Here is a 25,568-nt window from a genome sequence, read left to right as displayed (position 1 = left end):
ATGCGGAAAAGAAGTCACCCCTTCTCAAGAAAAGATACATAGTGTCCCTTTCAAAGGTTTAGGTCTTGTCTCAAAACTTTCAAAACATTGCCTTGTCTCTAAACAATAAGCAATTTCAACTCCAGATTTTTTGTTTTGCAGCACTCCCTCTATGCAGCCTCCATTGTCAACAGTGGCCTTCTGCATGCAAAGAAATCAAGACTGAACTCCACACTGAAGACAGACGCTTGCAATGAATGTGTGACTTTATATATGTTTATATATCTGTGTGTGTGTGTGTGTGTGTGTGTATATATATATATATATGTGTGTGTGTGTGTGTATATATATATATGTGTGTGTGTGTGGGGGTGTGTGTGTGTGTGTGTGTGTGTGTATATATATATATATATATATATATATATATATATATATATATATATATATATATATATATATATATATATATATATAAAATGTGTGTGTGTGTGTGTATATATGTATATATGTGTATATATGTATATATATATATATATATATATATATATATTTTTAGAGGCACCTTTTCACAGTATGACCAATTAACTGCTATAGAATAATGTCCAGTAAATGCCCAGAAAAGTTAGTTTTAATAGTCAGTTCAATTATGTCAGTGTATTTGTTGTGCAGACTGTGCACTATTTTTGCCTCTCATGTACATTACTTGAATGGCACTCGCGTCCTTTACAGTCTCATCATCTGGATACATCGAGTACGAAGAGATGCTGTCGGAGGGTGTTCATTGACATTTTCATCTGACTGTCATCGTTTAGGCTGAGCACTGACAAATGACTCCCATTAGTGCTGCAACTGTCTGCTTCCACAACGTGGATGGGATATGTACTTCCTCTGATTTACTTTTAAGTGCATCTGAGTCAATCTGAAAGTCCTGTTTAACCTGTTATCATGATTTTTACACTGTTGTAGGACTCCTGCCAGGTCTGCAATTGTCTTCACTGTGCAACAAGACAACGTCAGTGCCATTTCACCTGCTTCACTTCAGAGCGCCATCTCCTTCTAACATGTTATAATGTTGTTTCTCCCTAAAAACATGCCGGAGGAGCAGTAGCCTGTGGTCATGGTTAGGCAAGCAGATTTGGGATGGACATCAATAAGCTATTACGCCAATAACAATTAACATATTAAATGCATTTATACTGAGTCATTTGAGTATCTTCATAAATTTGTCCAACTCGCACACCACTTTTATGCAGCTGATACTTCAGTACTAGTGTCATTTGTAATTGTCATTATGCATCTAAAAACCATATGAGTGACATGTGACAGCTCTATACATGTGTAATGCACTTATTACACAAAATGTACATTCATGAAAAGATACTAATATGTGCCACAAACATCACCACTCACCTCTCACAGATGAAAAAAATCCTGTATTTCTTTGAAGCAGAGTAGATCCATAACAGCCACGTTTTCCCCACATGTGTAATCGTTCCGTTATTCCACTAATGCTGTTGCTCCTTCATAAACACACAGGTTGCAACTGAGATGAGCTCTTCTCCAGCCGCTGTCACCTCAACGTTCTGTCCGGGACCTCCACTTCACACAAACTAACCTTGAAACTCATGTTTGATTAAATGGCTGTCTGTATTTCGAGCTACGATCTAATCATTAGAAAAAGCTAAAACCAAGTTATTTCAGTTAGTTGTGTTGAAAGTTGGCGCTGCTGTTGTCGTCTCCTGCTGCACATGTGCACTTACTAGAAATCTCCTCAGATGTCTGATTCTTCAGATTCTCCATGGGTTTATTCAGCGCAGTCTGAGCCCCGTTTGAGCCCGCTGTGGTCCTCAGTGTGCATGTGCAAGCCTCTAAAACAGGTTGTTTGACTGGTTGCTGGTGTGTCTAGTTGTAAAAGCAGCATGTTATGGCACGGCAAGGCAAAGAATAACAACACGAGTTAATTCAATTCAACTTATTTTTGTAAAGCCCAAAATCACAACAGCAGTTGCCTCTTAGGGCTAAACATGAGAATTGATTTAACCAGCAGAAAGTTAGAAAATCAATAATGAAAGAGAACGCCAACAAACACATTTGATGCTGTCTGCTCAGTCTCCAGTAGGGTGTGCAAAACGACACCATGACTACAACCATACTTCAAACAGGCAGAAGTAAAGGAAAAAAAAAACAAATTATTTGTATAGATTTTATTGCCTTGATTACCATGTCTGCACACCACTGCTGAAGAGGTTTTAGATGTCATACATGCATGTTTGAGTAATGTTGTGATCTCTACCGTGTCCTATTCAAATCCTCCCGACGCTTAGCAGTACGTTACTATCCATAGGTCAATAGCCCACAAGCTGACCGGCACTGTCATTTTCAATAAATATTCAAAAACATGATACAAAACAATTCATGATAATGCTAATGTGATTGTGCTCTGAACGGGGAGTGACTTAGCACGGAAAGCAAGGGAGGGAGACCCGGAGCGTCAAAACGTATTAAACTTGTGACCCTAAACTTGTTATTAAACACATATTATGCAGAAATGACTTTGAGCTTTTAACCATATTATATTCTTGTTCCCTCATCAAAAACATACCTAAAATTTGCAGTTCGCTTCAATCACGCTTGTTCGTTGAATCTTGTTTAGTAAGGTTGTTTCCTCCAAGAACACAAAAACAAAACAAAAAATTGAAATTATGAGTTTGCCTAGATTTTAAGCACATAAATCAATGGCAAACCTGTACTGAACATTCCTTATGTCAAATTGCGTTCATTACAATGGCGTTCTTCTGATTGCTAACCCTAGTTGTGTTGTTGTTTTTTTGGGGGTTTTTTAATAGTAATTGCCATTGTAGTAACTCGATTGTGTTTAAAAGGCCTATAACATCACAAACAATACATAATATTCCTCTTTAAGGTTATGGTACACTTAATTGTCTCTCTTCCTCAGCATTTGACCCATCCTTCAATGCTGCTGTGACACTTGGAGACGAAGACACAGGAAGAACCTGCAACCTCCACACAGACTCGACCCGTGGCAGCTGAGAGTTAAACCCAAGATCTTCTAGCTGTGAGGTACGAGCCACTTATCATGCTAGTTATGCCACCAGAGTAATCAGAGTAATTCAATCACTGTATTTTATCATTTTGGAGGCTTTGAAGCCCGAGATAGGCTGCACACAACCTTGGGCGATGTTTAGCTTGGAAGTCTCAAATGGCTTTTTACAATGTTTTGAAAAATCATTTTACAATCTCATAACAGAACCCCCGTGGTTATTTTGTAAGAATAGATTTCAACACGCAGGTAATGCCCTCACTTTCCCCAAAGATGGATAGAACTTTGAATTTTCTCTTTTCTTTCTTATATTTTACATGCCTTCACTTTTTTGTTATAGCGGCGTAAATTGACACAAACAGCATTGCAGTGAAATAGTGAAGCTATAATTCCTCTATAGCAAAAAGGCATTGACTTATCAGTGCCACAGCAGAACCTCTAACTGCGGTGTCATTTTTCACCTGCTTACCCGCGTGTCGGGGCACCCACGGGTCCCCTGCCTGTCACCCGCAGTAGTCGGACCAAATAACACATCGGCCCCTGACTGGCCCCTGAACACGGGAGCAGAGCCACTGTGTCTATTATTAATGTCCACCTCAGCAGGGACCGTTAGAGACCACTCGCCATCCGCACAATGCCAGCTATTTTTATGTCCGAGTTGGTGGACAGAGGTGGAAAAAAGATGGTACTCAAGTTACAGGGATACAAAGTGGTCATTCAGGTAATTAATGACTTCACTGTTGATAATAAGCAACTTCAGTGCTAGCAAAATTTATCAAAAACGACTTAGCTGACTTCCGTGTAAAAAAAAAAAACAGCGGAGCCCAATGGGAGCTGACGTCGCTGTAAATGTCATCACAACAAAGCAACGTGAAGTTGTCGGCACCTCGGATCAATAGCTGCGGATCAAGCTAGCAAGCTGATTTTTTATTTATATTTTTTTATTTCTACCAAAAGGTTTACGCGACGCTGCCGAGTTCTACGTGTATCACCGATTAAGAAAATAAAACTGGAATTGAACGAAGTACGTAGAGAGCAGCGAACGTGTGCTGGTGGTGGTGAAAAGGGGATCCAGGACAGTTAAAAGTTGATTTGGCATAACAGATTCATTAATAATTATAAAGTCAACATGATTCTGTCACCTTTGGTCTTAGTCATAGTGAAAGTACAGCGGGGAAATATGGCAAAAAGAATAAAACCACAAAACATTCAGATTTTTATTTAGTTATTTAGGGTTTTTTTCACATTGATTTATCACAATTTTCAAATTAATTTCTATTTTCATTCAAATGTGAACAATTTCTCCTAGAAGTAAGACAACCTTACAACCTTACCTTACAAATTGAAAATGTGTATCATCAGTTATATGTCATTAGCGCAAACCAGCCACAGTTTACTAGTCAGCGTAGTTTATACTCGTCTTAGACTTGTCAACAGAGCCAAATCTATCCTTCAGGAGGCCCTAAGCTAAATCTGACATGGGGCCACTCGGGTTCAAGTAATTATTCACCTGCCCAAACAAGATGCACAAGGTCAACGTCTGCATTTAATCTCTTGAATATTATAGATATTTTTCCAGTTTTAATTGATCCATTTTAGTGTATTCCAGTTGACTAAGTGTGACAGCATTAATGGATTCTGTAATGTTATGTAGCAGGGCCACACTAGGCCCCGGAACTCGCTCTAGGACAGTCTCCAAATTAATAATTGCGTGACTAATTAGCGAATGATTAAACGCATTCGTATGTGTATAATGTGCACGCACATTTACACATGGCCTGCATTTGTGCAAAACTCATTAATTATGCACAAAAGCGGGAGCGTATTTGTGGCTCGTTCGTGGGTCATTTACTCAACCAACAAAGTCAAAGGAAGCTTCTTTTCTTATCCCGAGTAACCCTGTGCAGTCTAAATTTGCTAAGTCTGTTGCCTTGACTTAGCCAAAGTCACACGTGTAGTATGTTTAAGTTACGCTGTCGCTAAGATTTTAATCAGCAAGGGAGGAGGGAGGAGGGAGGGGTCGAGGCACGGCATAATGAGGCGTATTGCACAAACATATTTAACCAATCAGAAAGTTATATTTACGTTCTGGAGCAAATCAGGGCCCTGTTTGTCATAATTACACGTAGATTGACAGACTGACATAAAACCATCGGGACTCTGGAGGTGGGGCCCTTCACAGCTGTGGGACCCTACGCATCTTGTGTAGTGTGTTTATAGAAAGATCCGGCTCTCCCAATCACTGTACAAAGCAAAAATAGACATTGATGTTAAGAAGAGACAAATCTGAAGTTAATATGCAATAAGGGGCATTCAATTTAAAGCGATGTGTTTATAATAGTTGTGCACACAGCCTCGCACTGTTTTGTGGCTAACGCTACTCCATTGAAAGTACATTGGAGCTGGTGTATGTCATGGTAGGCGCTCTGTTTACAAAGCACTGCAAGGGTCAATTCATGGGTTTCAGAATAATCCGGTGAAAAGAAACATTAAGACAGTTGCAGCAATTAACAATTTAAAACACAATATGTCTTTTGAATGGGAAAAAAAATCCCAAAACATATGTAACAGGAAGCTGAAAGGCATGAATACAGCACTACAGCAGGACAATTTCTTTCCACAACCTGAACGTTTAAATACATTTTCTAACTTCAAAGCAAAAAAGAAGATTTTGAAACCCGACATCTTGATAACTTTACAGAACAGCATTCACGCGGGCTTGTTCAGATATAGCGCTCACCAGTGAATGACCTTGAGTCTTTCTTATCTACAACTTTCATTCAAACACCATTTTCAAGGAAAGATAAAGCCACTGTTTGTTCAAGGTGACTGCAGCACAACACAAAAGTTAGAGTTTGACTGAGGAAGAACTCTTATCCTCCCATACCCACAGCAGCAGCAGCGGGTGAGGAACCCCACTGCTGCCCAGAACACACCACGTTTATCCGCTTGTCCACACTTAAGGTCTAGTGTTCCATTGAATAAAACATGCGCTGCAGCGAATCTGTCATGTGGCTACCCAGCACGCCATGCACTCCAGAACCTCTTGCTAAAGCTATACTGGCTTTGTACAGCTGAAGGATGCACTAAAGAGTATAGCTGCTTTAGAAGTCCTGTGTTATAGAAAAAGAGCCCTTATTATGCTAATTTCTGATCTATGTTTATCATATTTAGACTGAGTTCTGAATCAATTGTGTGTAATATAGGACCTTAGTAGTTTCACTTTTTCTGAGCTTTTGACCAATTTGTTGATAAATAAATAAGTGAATGAATGAATAAATAAATACACAAATAAATAAATAGATAAATAAATAAGTGAATGAATGAATAAATACAAAAATAAATAAATAAATACATAAATTAATTAATTAATAAATACTTTAGCTGTATCGGAAGTATAAGACCAGACTAATATACACCCATGGACCACTATGGAACCTACCTGGACGACTGAGGGATTACACAGATACCACATGGTAATATAAAAGAAAGTGCTATGATTTAATAATTAAAATCACATTATGTTGTCTAGATAAGTGTTTTTATTATCATCGTGGTTCTGCAATCAGTATTGAGTCTATTCCTTAGTATTGAAATCGAAAATTTAGTATCGTGACAACACTAATCTCTTATTGACTTCTCCTTGTTTTGGAGTTGAGGTCACATACACAGATTTTTACCTTATTTAGACCTCCACAGTTCCCTCTTACCTATGGTCTCTCTTGCGTAAAACAGGATCCTTACTTCCAATGTCCAAACAAACACGTCATGTTGCATTGATAAGGTGTGACGTTACACTTGTAGGTCAGTGATAGCACCCGGTTTGCTTTGGAACGGAACAACCTCAAATGAACTTTAGTGTTGACAAAAATACTTTCCAAGAACAGAGCACTTTTATCGGATAGAAATAACAGTGTGTTTGGAGATTTTTTGTTGAATGATAATACAGAGCACTGTTAACTCAAATAACAGAAAGAGAACGTTAAAGAAGACCTATTATACTTTCACTGTTATATAGTGGATAATTATGCCATAATTTCAACATCTTTAAATCGCAATATTCATCTAAAACACACGTGTCAAACTCAAGGCCCAGGGGCGAAATCTGGCCCGCCATGTCATTTTATGTGGCCGTGACAAGGTAAATTAAAATGTATGACTGTCTTAAAATATCAGTTTATCAGTAGATAGGCAGTTACAGAGTCATATTTTTTTTTACATCTATGCAAATTGGCCCTCGGTGAAATTGAGTTTGACATCCCTGATCTAAAACGACTTAATAAAAGAAACAAGTCCACTGGCTTCTACATTAGAAAACTGCGGTGCCCAATGGGAGCTGACATCGCCGTAAACGTCATCACAACAAAGAGCTGTGCAGCGATGGATATCTGCAGATCACGCTAATGAGTTGCACGGTTGATTTCTTTTTCATTTGTACCAGAATTGTACGTGTATCACCAAGTAAGACAATAAAACTAAAGAACGGAGTAAATACAGAGCAGTGGGCGTATACCAGTGGAGGTGAAAATGGGGGTTGATAAGCAAAATGGCGTCTTGAAAATAAGCAAGCTCAGTTAATAGCTCAGAAAAGTCGATTTTGCATAATAGGTGAGCTTTAGGACATTTCATTATTACATTTTTAAACTTTTAATGTTTTTTAAAGCCTACAACTGGAGGCCACTGCATGGAGGTAGACTCGCAAAAGTAATATAAATGTTAAACAAACGAGCTGGGGAATAACTTGATGAAAACAACACTGAACTGACACAAGAATCAACGCAGAAGCAGAGCACGTGACACGAGTGAGAGCTCCGTGCACAAAAAACATATTTGGCATCGTAATAAATCTTAGCTTTAAAACTATTATTATTGTAATGCAATATTTTGTTTAGATTTTGCATAATTCCAAAGGGTAAACTCACTCCCACTCTCAGTTTGAACCATTTTAAACACATTTAAACCATGTCTGTTTCTCCCTGTGATTAGTTTGTTGTTAAAATGAGTTCTCACATTGTCTTGTGTCATATAAATAAACAGTAAAAGAGCCAGTCTTTTAAACAAATCCAAAAAATTCTGATCCCATAAAAGAGCCAAAAGTCCCATCACTATCAGCAGTATCAGTGTCTGTTGTATTGGTCCTGTTCCAAAACAAATAATCCATTAAAAACTAACCAAAGCATTTAAAACGGCCAATGTATAACACGACTACAATAGGAATAAGTCACTTTTTTAACCCCAGTGCCACGTTAAACTTGAATACACATGACCATAACTGTGACCATACAGAATGCATAGATATTTTAAAGAAGACATATTGGGCTTGTGTCTGCTATACAGTTTATAATTTATGACACTTGTGGATCATTGTGAAATTGCAATATTGATCAAGAACTACTCATAAAAGAAACAAGTCCGCTGGCTTCTGCGTGGGTGCTGACGTCGCCATAAATATCTCAACCAAGAGCCGCGCAGCTGTCAGCACTTCCAACGGATAGCTGCACATCACGCTTTTCTGGTTTTTTATTCAATTTGATCAAAATGACTATGCGATGTTGCTGTGTATAACTGATTAAAAAAATCAAATTGGAGAATGGAGTACAAAGTAGTGTGTGTGTGTGTAACGCAACTAGGGCTAATTAGGACCTGACTGCAATGTTGACCAGATGTAGGTACGGTAGGGAGCCAGTGTGTGTGAATAAATACAACAAACAAGGAATCTTAGTCAAAAATAACATATATATTAAGTTCAATATTAATTACTTAGGCAGGTATGCAATAATATATATACAATGGATTATAAATATGAAATTACTTTATATATTCAGTAGATATGATTAATACAAAAGACAACAAAATACAATGCAACAGAACCAAAAAAATATGTCCTGTTCCAGTTCCAGGTTCGAGTATTTGTTCCAAAGGTTGTGTTCACAGTGTGTAATGTCTTTATTATCCAAAAACTTGTTATAATCCGAGAAGCAGGGAAAATAAAAAGGTTCGTTTGTTCCTACCAGTCTATGAAGGAAAGGGGTAGCTCGCCATCCAGGTTATTGTGAGGTTGTCGTTGAATTCAGTGCAGAGAAAAAAAACCTGACCATTGAGCGGATAGTGATAGCGGTAAGTATCTGTCGAGTCAAATGTAGTTTTATGTATTTTCTTCAATGAAATTGCCGAGAGAAACAGCTACAATCAGCCACAAGCAGCCACAGCAGGAGCAGCATGGGACAGATTTTGGCGTCTGACGTCACTGCTAAAAAAGGAAATTGTCCCGCCACAACCAACTCCTCACCGGAAGTGGGACATTATTTGACACGGGTTACATGTGTGTTTTCCGATGGCGGTGAAAATGGGGGTTGATCGGAGAAATTACGTTTTGAATACATTACAATAAAGATTACTCAAAGATGCATTCATTAATCACGGTAAATACAACTTCAGGTAAATGACATGGGGAAACAACTAGAACATGGTTAAAAGCTCTAAAAAGTTATTTTTTTTTAATAGGTCAGCTTTAAGGATACTTTGCTAATCCACTATATAAATCTAAAATGTGTTTATGTGCGTGTTAGCATCAGGAGCAGTACTAGCGGCAGTCGTTTAGTACCATTTCAACAACAGCAACATAGCAAAACAGCTAATCAAGTTTAAGATTTGTTCTCTAACTAACCTAACAACGACTAATAAAGCTTGTCATGTGTAAAATCTCTCCGAAACACATTTGAGGCTGCCGGTGGACACAATCAGGGAGAACAGTGTTTTTAAAGTGCACCATGGGCCATCTGAATTGTTGCTCAGTGAATGTGTAAGGCCCAGCGCTGTTCTCCTGCGAGTGGTGACATTTCCTGTGTCTTGATTTGATTCAGGGACTTTGAACGCGCTCACACAGGCTACATTCAGACCAGACCTTTGTGTCCGAGTCCAATTATGTGGAGGTCAGGCCCGCCAGTGGAAGGACAAGACGGATAGAAAGACCTCCAGTTTCCTATTGACTGAAATACCTCTCAAATGGCCATTGAGAGAGAACATTTTTGCAACGTTAAGACATAGAAGCGCTGTCCTGTTTGAAGTTTCAAGCTATTACTTCAGTGACACATCCATCAAAATGGGACTAAACTGGGGCAAAACCTGGACTAGACATAATTAAAAGACATATGATCAACAGAGGTTTGGGGGTGTAATGCTTTTTTTCTGTCCTGCCTTGTGACACACCTCTGTGGCTACATACAAAAAAACCAAAAAACAAACGAGCCCTACAACAACTGTACAACAACCTTTTCACAAATGTTAAATAATAATTTGTGTAATTCATCTAATTGTAGACATTTTAACCTGCCCTGTGGTGTGACCTCTGCAGTCACCCCGCTGGACATTGTAAACAAAGCACTCAGGGATTATGGTTAATGAAGAGTTACTTTGCCTGTATCAATAATTTCAGCTTCTCTTTACACTCTATTTTCACTCTATATAGCCTATATAGTATAAAAACAATGTTGTTCTAAATGAATATTTGTATATAGGCCTACATAAAATATGGATTGTGAATCTGAGAGGTTGCCTATATTAAACTTGTGAAAATTGTTGGGGTTTTTTTTGCATTGATTTGTCAATTATATTATAATTACAGGATAAAGTTGTAAAGTGACCTACTTTACCTTTTGAGCTAAATTCAAACTGCAATATTTGAGTGTGTAATTAACAGAAATGTTTTGTTATCAGTATTACAGTGTTTCTATTTCGTTTGTACAGTAAGCGGTAATTTGAATTTTGTTGATACTGTTATTAATTTATCATTGAACAATAACCTTCCACTGCAACTGGATTGTCACGATGTTTCAGTTTTCAAACTTACAAGGATACATCTTGTATAGCTGCCAGCTGATCCAAGGTGGTACCAAACTAAAGAAACAGTAGCCAGTAGAAGTCATGCTAAACATTAATTTAGCCAAAAGCAGTATTGTTTCAAATCCATAACTGCTGTGATTGACTCAGATTCAGCTGAGAGCCCCCCCTCTTCCCAGACAACACCAATAGGAGCCATTCCAGATTGATAATGGGAAGAACTCAATATACAGTTCACATATCAATCTAGTGTTGACCAGATCAGTAGAACAGGTTTATTTTTGATCATCTTTTCACTTTACAACATGTAATATGAAACCAGAACAAATCGATTTTGGATATCAGCCTTCCTCAACAGAGGCTACATTGTGAGGATGAGGATGTGCAGAGCAGAGGAAGTGCCGTGCATGAGTCAGAGCACATGAATGTGTGTGATCTGTCAGACTAAACAGATGAGCTCCAGCACTGCAAAACAACTCTGACTCAAGGCTGAGAAGCAGCAGTCCTCATGAACCTACTGTAGTTTATGTTCATATGTAACCTCATGTCTCTCACTCGTGTCCATGGGCAGAATTAGGAGATTCAAACATTTCGAATCACCAATAATCAGTTTGGGTCTTTTTAGTCAAGAGGGATAATCCTCTGTCAGTAAAAGTTGTTTGGACCAGAATTCTGAATTTTTTAAAGCAGGAGAGAACTGTGTGATGTAACCATAGTTCTCTGAAGAGAGTCTAATATTTGAGCCAAGCCATCCTTGAAATATCGAGTTTAGTCTGTATTGAACAATAAAAAGGCAGTAACAACAAGGGTATACAGGACTTTCTTAATTTTATAGTCAATTAATGTTTTGTTCTTAAATTGAGTTTATTTACATTTCCAGAAACATTTTGGCATTGTCTTCAGGATAGACCAAAAACTACTGAGATGCAACTATGTCGATTTCACCCACCCCCTTGTACCTCCTCAGTGGCTCAGCGTGTTCGGCTTTGATAGACTCACCCACCACCACCACCACCACACCCCCCTTCCCTCAGTACAGCCTTGTTACATCTGGGTCACCCCTTTGCTCAGCTCCCTCCTCCCTCACCCCTCTGCACAGTGCCAGCTTTAGCCTGCTGCTATCACTGCTCTGAGTGGGACATGGTGTACACAGAACAGGCATTTCTCCTCACCAGCTGGGCCACTGGGGCAATGCACTCATTGTCATACAACTTTACAAAACAAATTCGACTCACAACATTGCTCTGTGACTCATCTTTTTTGAATGATAATCTCTGTCACTGTGGGGATAGGCAGTGAGATGGGGCTGATTCAGTTGGAGCCAGAAATTCTAAATAGTTTCCAATCATTGTCCAAATTTTAGTTTCTCTTATTTGAATTAAAATGGGTGGGACAATATTGCATCTTTTATCCTGTATATTGTGACTAAGGTTTAAGACGTGCAGTAAGGTCAAGACTACAAGGGCTCCCTAAATCAAGACTACGAAAAGTTGAAGATAAGTTTAAGAGAATAGGTCTGTTGCAGTTCAAGTACACGTTGAAGCACTTTGCAAAGCATCTTTGCGTTTGAGGGCAGGTTTCCCACAGGGGTCAGTCTTCTGCCTTCTTCTGTTCAATGTTTCAGATCATCCATAATCATAGCCATGGATCTCTTAATGCCTCTTGATACATATATATACATAAATCAAAGACCTTGTTATAGAACCACTCTTCTAGGATCCCAGTCTTCATTCCTCTTCAGGGACAGATTATTTTTAAGTCATATGGCTGTTCCTCCCTTGTCAACTTTGATCATAGACCCATTCTCCCAACACTTGAATGGTGTTGTGTGTGAGGCAAATGAAGTGTATTTCAAAAACACTGCGTCTTCCCAAATGAGCCTCTATAATACTCTTTACTGCTCCTGAGGGGACTGTCTTTCTCTGAGACGGAGCCTATAGCGGGCTTAAATCACTGCTGTTAAGGCAGTAATATTCCTAGAGGGACTATGAAGAGTGTGTGAGTAAAATGCATGGCTTAATGGATCAGTGCGCGCTTCTTGTGACGCTTCTTTCTGCTTAATGAGGATGTGAACACAAAAGACCCCATGATTATAAATAAGAGTGCTTTTTCAAGGACTTTTGAATATGTGTTTACTGTACTGCTGAAGAGGCAAGAGGCAGCGGTGTAGTGTGTTGAAGTGAGGGCTAGTGATACCATAATAAAATGAATCATGATTTTGTTTTTGTCTTTCAGTATGTGAGGTAATTAAATATACAGATCTGTAATAATAGCCATTTGACATACATAGAGATAATTCCATAACTGTTACCATACTGCAAAAGAAGAAAATATATGACTAGACTTTCATTTTCTGAAATAAACGATTCAATTGCCAGAAATTAGTCCCTGTATTTTGGATAGAATTTTATGTATTGCTCCCATAGATAGAGGTATTGCTTTATAGAATTCAGTACTACCTTATGCAATTTTTAAGTTTTTTTTGTTTTTTTTTTCCCCACAAACTTCCACTTGATTGGTATGAACTATGATTTTTTTTTTTTTTTCCCCCAGAGGTACTATACCACCAAACAAAATATATATATAAAAAAAAATAAAGAAAGAAAACCTGTCATATGCACTTTAAGCATTTGCCTATGAGCTGGAGAGTAGCTGGTTTTGTTCTCGCTCTATTCCAATCACACAGTAATTCAAAGTCAATCTAAAACAGGAAACTCAGATGACACGTCTTGCTCTAGGAGATAATTGATGCAAAAATCCATCAGAGTTCAGGTTTTTGAGAAACTTTCATACAATTGTAGCCACAGTTACCCCGGGGCAGACTGACAGAAATGTAGCTGTCAATCTGCACCAATAACCTTGTGGACCATCACGAATAAATGCGTCACTTCTTTGCCAAGTTGTGCTAATTAGCAAAGTAAAGACTATCCAGTTAACTACCCAAAATCAGCATTAGCATTACGACACAAACACGTATTTCCATTGACATCTATCTGCAACTCAAAAGCCTCAAAAAGATGTATAACAGGAGCGAAAGTAGTGAAATAGTTGTGCACAGAGCCACTAACGCAAGTAGATGTAGGTAAGGTCAATGAAGTGTATTGCCCAATAACAAAATAGCACAAGCATCAAACCATAACCTTCTTGTATTTGGACAAACGCCGTACCACTGAGCCACTGCTGCATCCTGTGGTTGTTTTGGAGAAAAGGAGGTGCAGCCATATTAAATAAATGTTCTTTTCAGCCCACACAGTCAAATCAAAAGTGCAATTGTAATTATGCAACATCCCACGTCCCTTTGGCCCGGTCAGATCTGCGCTGTGATGGGTCGGTCGGGGCTTGAGACTGAGGCCCACAGATGTTTCTTGTATTACTCAACAACAGCGTGTATTTTAATTTTAACCAGATGTGGTACAAAGTTAAAATATATTATAGTACCACTGTCCTTACAATTTTTGATTAATTACAAATAAAATACAGGATAGCTGACCTCTGGAGACTGGCCATCTTTGCTGTGTAAGTAAAAGTCAAACCATCAAATCAGTATAGAATAAAGGTTTTTAATGTTGATATGATTTTCTTTTTGGTTAGACTTTTGTTTAGGGACTCACCATAGACTGGATAATAAAGTCGACTGAGGGAGTGTGACGTCACCCATAGCGTTCAGCTCTAGTCAAATGAAGTTAATCGAGGCGAGCAGTTAAAGGGGCGAATTTGGAGCCAAGTTCCATATTTAGATTTCCAACCGTGAGCAACTATAGAAACCAAAGAGTCAATTTGGAGCGATGCTGAGTGGGCACTTAGCAACGCTGTCAATGACACCTATTGCTAACGCTAGCGGGAGTGACCTGGGGGAATGCGCCTAATTTGTCTGTTATTAATGTTCTTATCTTAATAGCGAAATAAAAATAACAGGATCATTTAGAGCGGGTTAATACGGACATTTTAAGATCAAAATGACAAGCCTGACAGCAGCAGTTTCAGTCGATGGAGCCGGAAGCGCACCCATGATCACTTGATCACCGCGTAAAGTGCTTTTATTTGGGTCGATAGCCACGAATTAAGCCATTAACTATTTTCCATCGATTCATACTCTTAATTGCAGTTTTTAAGCATTATTAGCAAGGTGTTTTTGTAGCTAGATACACCGTCATGCTAGTCAACGTTTTTTCTCCAAAATTTGCTCAAATAAAGATGCATTGTATTACCAGCTTTTGAGGTCAGAATAATAACTCTGCTGTCTGCAACTATTCATACTATATTATGATAGGCATATTATATTATTCATAAGTGTTTTATTATCCGATAATCAGAACATGCACTGTGTAACTGCCACTTTTTAGTTTTCATATGTTTTATATTATTTAGTCACTAGAGGTCTGTGTACACGTGAAACAATGCTAGTCGCGTAGAAGAAGCGATGTCAGCTAAATGAGAAAAGTGGCATGATTATTAAAAGCAGATGATTGGGTTGCAGTTTAACGATACATTTAAGAAGAAAGAAGATATCTCAGTTAATCCCTTTTGGTATACAGCCAACGAGGTTAATTTGTCTACCGTATTTTATTTTCAAAAGGTAATTGTCGAATGTCTTTATTGTTCATTAAGTTAATTATTGTATTGTTTCTTTAGTTGTCACGAGTGTATTTATTTGGATTCATGTGCAAGATGGATGTCAATAAATTCGTCAGTAGAGGAAACCACTTGTGTCTGTAGTACCTGGAGGAATTACACACTGTAAGCATGCTAGTTGTTGCTGCATTAATGTGACGGTAAAACTCCAGTCTGAGACTTGTGAGAAGTGCTTATAAACTCATCGCTGTGAATAATTCGGATGCTTGGAATGCATAAGATAAGTGTGGAATAACTTTGGATCACTGCAAACCATTTAAAATAAACTAGTTACTTTTTCAAGACAGTAAAAATCAGGTACAGCGCCCTTAATAAGTAAAAAAGTAAGTAAATCCAAACTAATAGTAAATAACTACAGACAAGTAGAGCAATTAGCAATACATGCAGTCCCTAAATTAAAGTGTTGTTTCTTTGTTTCTTAGATTGGGACAGATCCTGTTAATAAACATGATATGCAAGTAGCTCTGGAGAAAATCCCATGTGTTGCATCTCAGTCACTCTCATAAACACAGTATCATTCATACACACAATGTACACGGACAATTTTAAGTGTTTGCGTAGCCTCAGTTCCGTGTACTTCTCTTTGGGAAAAACTAAAGCCCTTTACAAACAGTGCACCCGTGTGATCTCTGGTGCTGTCCCTGGCTCTTCTCCTCCTCTGTGCAGTACACACATCAATAAAGTCTACTTCTGTATTATCCATTTGAACACAAAAGTGCCTCGTGTGAAGTGAGGGAAGCGGAGGATGATGACCTATCAGCGACTTAAGTCAAAGCTAACAGAGAAATAAGTGGAGCACTTCACACTCGCAATAAAAGTACTGACATGTGACTGTCACGAGCACAATCTGACACGCACCTTACATATTAAAGAAAAAGTGAAACAAAAGTACCAGGGTTTTATGACCAGGGTGTACAAAAGGCATAAACTAGCGTCACCAGCAAAAAGACAGAAGTAGATACAAAGAGCCTTATCGTTTCCATTTCACACACATTTCTTAATATTTATCTCAGAAGCTTTCCATTTAAGAACAACAGATGGAGTGTTTGTAAATGCACTTACACAGAGAAGTGATACAAGAAGCACTTCCATCCGGTGGGCCTCTCCAGGAAGTTGTAGACCTTCCCCTGGACGTAGCTGTAGGTGATGGTGGGGCGCATGCCTGTGCTGTAGATGGACATTCGCGCAGACATCCTGGGGTGGGACAGGTAGGGGTGGACGTGGACACCGGGCAGGGTCATGTTGGAGCTGTCGTCATCCACTGGGGTCCTGTCCCTGTCCAGTTCTGTAGAGGAGAAGGCCGTCTCTGCTAGCTCCAGGTCAGCCGGTCTGTTCGCGCGCACCACTCCAGGAGACCTCTGGGGGTTCAGGCTGGACATAGTTGCCTGTGGAGAGGCATTTTATTTTCTTTTTTTTTTGTTTTTTTGTTTTAAGAACATTTTGGTTGTTTGGTAGTAATCATCTGTCTCTGATTTCCTAACGTTGTGTACAATAGGTCTTGCATTTCTAAAGCTACCATCTGAAATTAGCCGGGCCGACACCCACCCCGTTGTATTCTCACATATTATTACTGGATATCTATCTGCATTACTTCTGAAGGCTGGAGACGACAGATGAGTCTGAACAAAGGGTGAGGGGGGTCTCCCGTAATGGCATATGGGTTGATTGATATAAAATTTGAAGAAACATAATAAATTTACAGATGGTAGCTTGAAAGGTACTCTTTGGGTAGGGAGTTTCTTTTTTGCTAAAAAGGAAAAATAAAGTCAGGGTATAATTTACTAAGCTTTCTTTTACCAAAATGGCAAACTCAAAAATTGTGGAACCTTTTGAATCTCTAGAATATCTCTGCCTCTCTCTATCTAACCATTCACAACAAAAAAGTCAGTCCATCCCAACCCATGATATGCATAGGCTCAGCTAGGTACTCCTCAATAAGAGCTGAGTTCATATAGTGTTTTCTTGATCCATATTTTTCTTAGAAGCACCAAAATAGGCCACCAGACACACTTTTGCTGAATAGAGATTCTGTTTACCTCTTTATGAATGAGGTCGTTGGGAAAGACCTTGAGAAGAAAGTCCTGAGTAAAGAATGTTTGAACTGCAGCAGAGTGTGTTGACCTGCTTCTGACTGACTGATAACAATGGCAGATCAATTGTCACTCTTTTGAAAAACAAGAAAGTAAAGTATTTAAAGCAAGGAAAGTTTAATATTTAAAGGTGCACTATTTAACTTTTCTGGTCCCCATGGAGATGTTATTGCTTTCCGTGGAATCTTTCAAGCATTTGTTTCATTACAGATCTTTTAATTGAAGAAGAAAAAAAAAACAAAAAACTTAAGACACATAATTTTTGCTGTTATTGGGGTCACCACTTCACAGATCTGACCTGTAACATGGCCTGGTGAAGTCCCCATGGAGATACATATGTTTTTTGCCATACTATAGTAGAATGTTCAAGTCCAACCCAAGACAGACAGATACAAAAATGTGAGGGACCATCTAGGTTTCGCAATGCAGCTTTAAGTTTATTTCCATTTTCAATAATCTGAAAACATGACATTTGATTTTTGCAGACTTACTTTCTCAAAAACGTTTAGTAGTCCAAAGCCTGAAACAAGGTGGACCACACTTGTACAGCCAATCCACTCATCCCAAAGTGTCAAATAGTGACTCATACGGGTCAATATTGCGATAAATAAAAAGTTTCCTAATAACATGAAGACAACATCTGCACCTCTGACTTTTGGCACAAATTCAGCTTTTTCAATAGACTTTCAGCAAGGAAAACATTCTATTCATCTATGAGAAAAGTAAATTGGCTATTTCAGCTTTCACAGACAAAAACAAAATAAAATGAAACTAGGACTGCAGCGATTAATCTGAAAAGTCATGACTAATAGGCTACTAAAATAATCATTGACTATACAAACTTTAAACCACATGGCTAAAGGCATTTTATGCAGTTTTGCCATTGTGATTTAATAACGCTGCTGCTTTGTGATAAAGTGTGGTTTTCAATTATGCACCATTCTAAAAGTCTTCTCTCTTAATATGGTTAAAATGCATTAGAAAAGTACTATATACATAATCATTTCACAAATAACAATTTTAAAACAGTAAAAATTTGCTTCAACAGAACACGTACTAAACACAATTTTACTGAAGATAACTTTGCCAAATCATTTCAAAAAGTATTGTTTAACCTTGGCAACATGAACCGTATCAGTGGCAAATATTTGAATAGGTTTCAGTTCAAAGATCAAAGCTAAAAGTTGAAAAATTATAAATAAATCATAACTTTGCACATGCAGTGATTTCACTTTCATAGTATTCCAGCCACCCACCTCTGTGCAACAGTTTTCCAGGGCAGCTTGAACTTTCTGTTGGAATGTGTTGACAACAGGATCTATCCCATGTGCTCCTGAGTCTGTCTGCTTCGGGATGCACACACTGCCCACAGGAGAGCTGATCTTAGTAACGCTCCAGAAAGCAGGTAGTCTTGTGGGGGATCTCGCTGCTCCGTGGCCCCAGCCGGAGTGTGCGTGCTCTGGGCTGTGCTTTCCTTATCTCCCCCTGGCTCTGTTTCCCGCTGTTGCTGGAGTGACCATGTGGAAGAATGTCCAGTTGAACCCCTCCCCTAGCCCATTCACAGCCACGCCACAAAGCTGAAGTTGGGGCATAAAAACTGGTGGGCCTGTCTCATTCATGGAGATACTAGGCAGTGATGTAGACATGTTTGGACAAAGTTCTCATGTTCCCAGAAGTCTCCACCCACTGCTGAGCCCCACAAATACAAGTAACAGCTGTCCATGTAGGCCATTGAGTTGGAAATCCTAATCATTGTTTTCATAGGCCCGGTACGAGGCGATACGGTACAGACCCTGAGTGTCTCCACTGCATAAAGTGATCCATACCGCTCCTGTTTTAGGGATCCAAAGCAGACTGCTGGAGGTACTACCTGGAGGGGTCTGGAACACTTGGGACCTGGGACCGGCCCCAGCTCAGTCATTGGAGGACCAACAGCAACTCCAGCCAATTTACGTTTCCATGCTTCGCTTATGCCTACAGGTCCAAAGACAGGTCTCTGCTACTTGAACAACTGACGTCACCTCAACATAACTGATATTAATTTAATAAATAAAATCTAAATTGTATCTGAATTATGCTCTCATAAGGCTGATCTCAGTGAATCACAAAAAGACATTTAGTATGTGTTGCTAGGCCTGTGTCACACCCAAAAGCGGCCTGGCCATTTATAATGGACGCTTCCCGGCTGGAGGTGACCCCTTCTCAACTGTTTTGTGCCAAGGCGGCCCCAAGCGAACCATGCCAGAGGAAATGAGTGCCTCAGTTGGCTTTACTCTCACTATGCAGTCCACGGTGAAAACAAAAGCTCTTGGAATTGGATTGAAAAGTTATGGCTTATATAGACTATATTTGTATGAATAGGTACTGCAGAACAGTCCATTCAAATGTTCTTGTTCGTTTGACGAGGCAAACTGGATCAACTTATTAACAGCAAGACACTTCTCCTACATCTGTCAGTGCAGGTGAGCCTTGGTCTGTCTGTGTGCTGTTCAGAAAGCCTTTCTCTGCTGCCACTGGCGTGCATCGTCCTCAGGGTATATTTAGCCACAATATCTAACTGAAGGGAGGAGCTAACAGCACTGAAACTATCCTAAGGTGTGAACTGTCACACATATACGTTTGCATAATAGTTCATGAGCGTAATAAAACATTTAGCTATTTAACTATTAGCATTCTCTTGATCAGCCATATTGTTTTTTTGTTTAGTTTAATTTTATTTTTATTTTTTTTTACAGAAAACCGAATCCAGCCCTCTTATGCTAGGTCATTATTTTGATATATTCATTCTGTAGTGTCAAAACTCAGACCATACATTGTCAGCACTTATTTATAGAAGCTAAAATATGATATGCACAAAACTCTACACAAAACTCCTGCTATAGTGTGTGGATTTTGGAGGAGTACTACACCATCTCAGAGTCCTAAAAATAGTGTTGATTGGAGGCTTGGTTTGTGCTGAGTGCTAACAGGCCTGCCGCGTTCATGAACGCTAGGCTCATTAAAGCGTCAGCAGAGGAGAGAGTGACAGACACAGTGAAAGCTCCAGTTAAACTCAGTGTTTCACAGACGTGTCACTGAAGCAGACACAAAATGCCGACAATGTAATTAACCATGACATTTTACAATGATTGTGCTTTTTTCATCTTCAAAGGAAGAAAGGATGTGCCCTGCGCTCTCCTACTTTAAGTTACTACAATAACAACTGAACCTGAGTGTCAGTGTTTTCAGTACATGGACAGGCCTCATGTGAAAGCTCAGAAAGTCACTGAGCTGCAAAGGCTGCACTCGCTCTGATTAAGGATTAGCTGCAGGTGGTGTGGTTTAGGTAGCGAGGATTCAGATCAGAGAGTCATTTTGGGTTTAAACGAACTGGACTTCAGCAGTGAAACGGGCAACAAAAATTAGAAACTCATTCTGCTTTCTCACTGGATAATCGTCTTAAGAACCAAAACATCAACTTATTGCATAACTTGGCCATCGTGTCAAATGTTTCTGTAATAAATATGCATTGCAATTATCGATTTCAGTAAAAGCTATGTTAACAGTATAGTATTGTATTTGAACATCTGTCTTAATATGTATACATTATGACACAGATTGGTAATGTATATGAAATATTTCATACAATTCTTTGACACAGACGAACCACAAATGCTGCTGTGTGTAATTTGAAGCGGCACTGGAAGGTATGTGAGGTCATATGGAGCTTAACACTGGGTCAAATATGCCTGACTTAAACAAAACAGAACTCCAGGTATGTTAAGGAAGAGGAAACACTTTCTGACAGCTTCCAACTGCTCAAAAACGTTTTACACCAAATGGGACCTTTAAAGGACACATATTATGCAAAATTGACCTTTGAGATTTTAACCGTGTTATAACATTGTTCCCTCATCAAAAACACTCCTGAAGTTGTATTTTGCTTGATGAATTCTTGCTTAGTAACTCTGCTGACTCTAAACCTCATAGAAACATGCGATTTTGAAATTCCCAGTTTTGTGACATCAGGAGTAGACTTGATGCTAAATACTGATTCTGGTGATAATAAAAACACTCTTTCTGTAGCTAATAGAATGTGATTTTCACCATTAAATTATAGTTACCACGTGGTCTTATATCTGTGTAATCCCATCGTCCAGGTAGCTTCCATAGTGGTCCAATACTTATCTATGTGGTCTTATACTTGTTCTGATACAGCTCAAGGTCATTTTAAAACTACTCAGGAAAGGTTTATTTCTGTCCTGTGAATGTGACTTTTTTTAATATTGATACCTGCGCAAATGAGTAGTTTCAATACTAGTTTTGGTGTCGATTAGTACCTGATTTTTGACAATCAGATCATAAAATTTGAGCATTTCTGTCATTGGAACTGTGTGCTCCTATTAGAAAAAAAAAAAGCTGCTATCCCTAGAGTTGTGATTTTTCAAATGTATTTCCTTCCACCTATTTTAGAAACATGTTTATTGTCAGAAGATAGCATTATTTTAAGTTACAGCACATGATATGCCAAAGTAAAGGTACTCAACACTTTTTTTTTTTGCCTGAAATGTTCAACCATATGTCATTAAACTCATCTATCTCGCATTTATTCAATTTCAGGTGGTTTTATAGCTTAAACCTTTGAGAAAACATGCAGTGTTATTGAAAGCCGGGGTGACCTCTACACAGATGTGACGTGTAACCTAGCCTGATGGTTGTCTCCATGGAGAAAAAGGAAATGTCAGACTGTGGAACATTCTAGGAAAAGTAATAACGTCTCCGTGGAGAGAAGGAGGTGATGGAGCCCCCAGAAAAGCTACACATTGCACACCTTTAAAGGCCTAATATTTACTCTTTAATAATCAAACACTATTTTAATTGGTGCCTTAACCCATAAAAAAGAAGAGAAACTGAATGTGTCTGAATGAATCTTTGTAACTTGTCAGCAAAGAGAAATCTTATATTTCTGCTTGCAGATTTAGCACTGACCTTGGCTAGCCCACTCAATGTTAGAAACAAATTATGCGTGCTGCTCATGGGGAGTCCAGTGCTGTCCAGGTGATGACAGCTCCTGTTGCCGGTGGATATTAAAAGTGCCTCAGTCCGGCTCTTATTAGTGCTGTAGCGTTAGCATGCAGGACATTAGCCTTGAACAGCTAATCATATGAACACTGTTATCTGCCTTGGTCCATCTGACTGAATTACTGTAGATATAAGAGCCATACGGTTTTGTTCATATGACCCTACGACATTCAAATAATGAACCTATTGAAATGGGACAATTATGTATTCATTGTACCATATTAAGCCAGATCTTCCATTATGCTCCTAATAATGCATTTCATATTGGACATTGCAACCTTGTATTGTCATTATATTTCAGAATTCACCATGATAGTTCATTTTCATCCAAGAAAATAGCACAGAGGAACAATGATGGGACGTACTATGTGTTGAAAATAAATGGTCAGAGAACAGTACAGTTAATTTTGTGATAGTCAGAAGTGGTGCTGTCACGATACTAAAATTTCAATGCTCAAAACTGGTTCTGATGCCACTAAATAAAAGCGTTGTTTGCCATTTTCAACATTAAATTGTAGTACTTTCTTTTATATTCCCATGTGATCTGTGTAATCCTTCAGTCGTCCAGGTAGGTTCCATAGTGGTCCATGGGCGTTTACTAGTCTATGTGTCTTATACTTGATCTCATACAAGATCTTTCTAACGCTATTCAGGAAGGGTTCATTTCTGTCCAGTGAAAATTTAGCATCAATACCTGTTCAAATAACTAATTATCTAGTTTCTGTAACCAAGGGAAACTAGATAAGAAACTAGATAATTAGTTATTAGTTATTTTCTCTGAAAGTTTGCACCAAGGTCTAGACTTAGCGCTTACTATTACTTACTTACTATTACTTACTACTAGTGCTTACTTAATAGTACTATTATTTTCATTCGTTCACCAGACACTACGTTCCTCAAATCTGCAATCAGACTTTTCTCTACTGTCGTCATGACAACTGGAGCACACCCTGTGAACGCAGAGCACAGGGGAGCTACAAACTTCTTTTTTTTTCTCTTTGTTTTGGTAAGAAAACAGAAGCAAGGTGAGATTTAAGCGTGATGGTGATTAGCTAAAATACAGATTGGCAGGAAAAAAAAAAAAAAAGACCCGTCAGAAGAAGTGTTAGGCGGGTGTGGAAAGTTACTTAACTTTTCATTGGCTGCACTGGCATGCGGTTTTGTACAAGCAAATGTGCCGATACAAGTGGATTATATGGATATATGTCATTTTTAAGCTACTCGCTATGATTAGATTTTAAAAGACGACATCAACATGTGTATGGAATTTATAAATAAACGCTAAAAGGCGTCTGACAGCACACAGCCGTCTACTACAGCATAAGTACAGTGATTTACAGAGGTGCATCCTGTGCTATAAGTGAACAAGTGCTTTCATTTAGTGTGCATGTGTTTGATATGTTCATATCAGAGAGTGTTTAGAAAATGGGTCATTTTGGGTTATCCAACGCAATAGTTTACCCCATGCTGTTGTTGTGGTTGTGTACAGTGGGCATTTTTCAGCTTTGGTGGCTCTGGGAAGGAGAAAATGATTGTAGACAGTATGATTTTTGACAAATAACTTCATAACAGTGCAACAAACATAAAGCTGTTTTAATTCTATGTTGAGTTTTCAGTATAATGTCATGCAACTTGATGTGAAAGTATTCCAAATATTCAGAATAGTAGTAGAGATTTGACCATGTAATGGAATACATAGAGTACCTCATGAAAGCAGAGCACAGAGGGGCTACAAAGTTTTGTTTTCTTTATTTTGGGGAGTAAACAGAAGCAGGACCGGGCTTGGGCTTGAAGGTGATTAGCTAAAATACAGATCGACAGAAAAAAGACCTGTCGATCTGTAAAGGCCAATAAACTGATACTGATTGCAGACTGTGTGTTTGATGATTTTAGGCCAAACAAGGCGTGTATTTTACTCAAACAAGCAGCAGGCTGTAGTTTGGCAGGGTGTTTGCAGTTATTTTGTCTGGAAGCCTAACTTTGCTAATTTGACACTTGATGAAACCAAGTATCACTACAGGCTTGTCTCTTCCTTTCCTCCTCACATTTGGGTTCTGTCTTCCTCATGCTCAGTCATCTGTGCGTGATCCAACACGTGTCACTTCCTGGATTTGGTCCAAAGTCAGAACCTTCTTGTTCCCACTGCACAGGACCAGACCTTGGTCTGGACTGAGACACTTTTCACAGACTAAAAGACCAGTTGTCTGGTCTGGACCACAGTCCATCAGACTGTCAAATAATGGATTACTAAAGGGACAAGTGGATACAACACACAATATCGGGTGATGGTATGGCTCCTAATGCAGATTGGCATTAGCTAATGCTAATGATTACACATAATACACATTTGACACACAATTAAGTCAATAGCAGAATAAACCACGCTTACCGATCAGGAACAGCATCCAGTCCATCAAATCATAAGGTCCTCTCCTCCTGAGTCCACCATGAGATCTTCACTCGGTTCCACGAACCGCTCCAGGTCCGAGATGCCTCTAGTTTAACTTGTACAAACATCCAGTGTCCTCGGTCGCGTACTTCCTTTGTTTTGTCCGTTTCGTCATGTTTAAAACACAAAACTGCTGCAAAACAGTGCGTAAAATTATGCAATTTTACGCGCGCGTAATTTTACGCACGCGGATCTTTGCCCGAGGGCGGGCAGTCGGAACGTTAAGGGGTTAAACACTTAGAATCAATAGCGAGTTTTCACTCCACGTCGGCAACGTTGGCTAAAACTCTGATAGCGGCCCATGAGGAGCCTGTCAATGACGTTGATAAGCTGCGCAGATACGTATGTGAATCACATAATTGGCTGGAGCAGCTCGTCCCCGGTCACACTCACTGACGCACATTGAAAAATAGCGCAGAATGAATTGTTGTGTGTTTATTTTATTTGCAATTCCGGT

General features: G+C 39.0%; 1 protein-coding gene across 2 annotated transcripts in view; it reads right to left on the bottom strand.

Moving 5' to 3' along the window:
• The window catches only part of kcnq1.1 (potassium voltage-gated channel, KQT-like subfamily, member 1.1), a 120,811-nt gene extending 101,686 nt beyond the window's left edge, over positions 1–19,125 (bottom strand). For both annotated transcript variants that reach the window (XM_033991856.2, XM_055228966.1), the window contains exons 1-2: positions 18,858–19,125; positions 16,574–16,896 (exon numbers count right to left, since the gene is read on the bottom strand). In XM_033991856.2, the coding sequence (XP_033847747.1) occupies positions 16,574–16,890 (317 nt within the window). In that variant the 5' untranslated portion in view covers positions 16,891–16,896; positions 18,858–19,125. The remainder of the gene's footprint in view (positions 1–16,573; positions 16,897–18,857) is intronic.
• Positions 19,126–25,568: the final 6,443 nt, after the last annotated feature.

Source organism: Periophthalmus magnuspinnatus, chromosome 3 (assembly GCF_009829125.3).
Source record: "Periophthalmus magnuspinnatus isolate fPerMag1 chromosome 3, fPerMag1.2.pri, whole genome shotgun sequence".
Classification (NCBI taxonomy): domain Eukaryota; kingdom Metazoa; phylum Chordata; class Actinopteri; order Gobiiformes; family Gobiidae; genus Periophthalmus; species Periophthalmus magnuspinnatus.
Note: the sequence above shows the minus strand (reverse complement) of the source record. Positions and strands in the feature narration are given on the sequence as shown.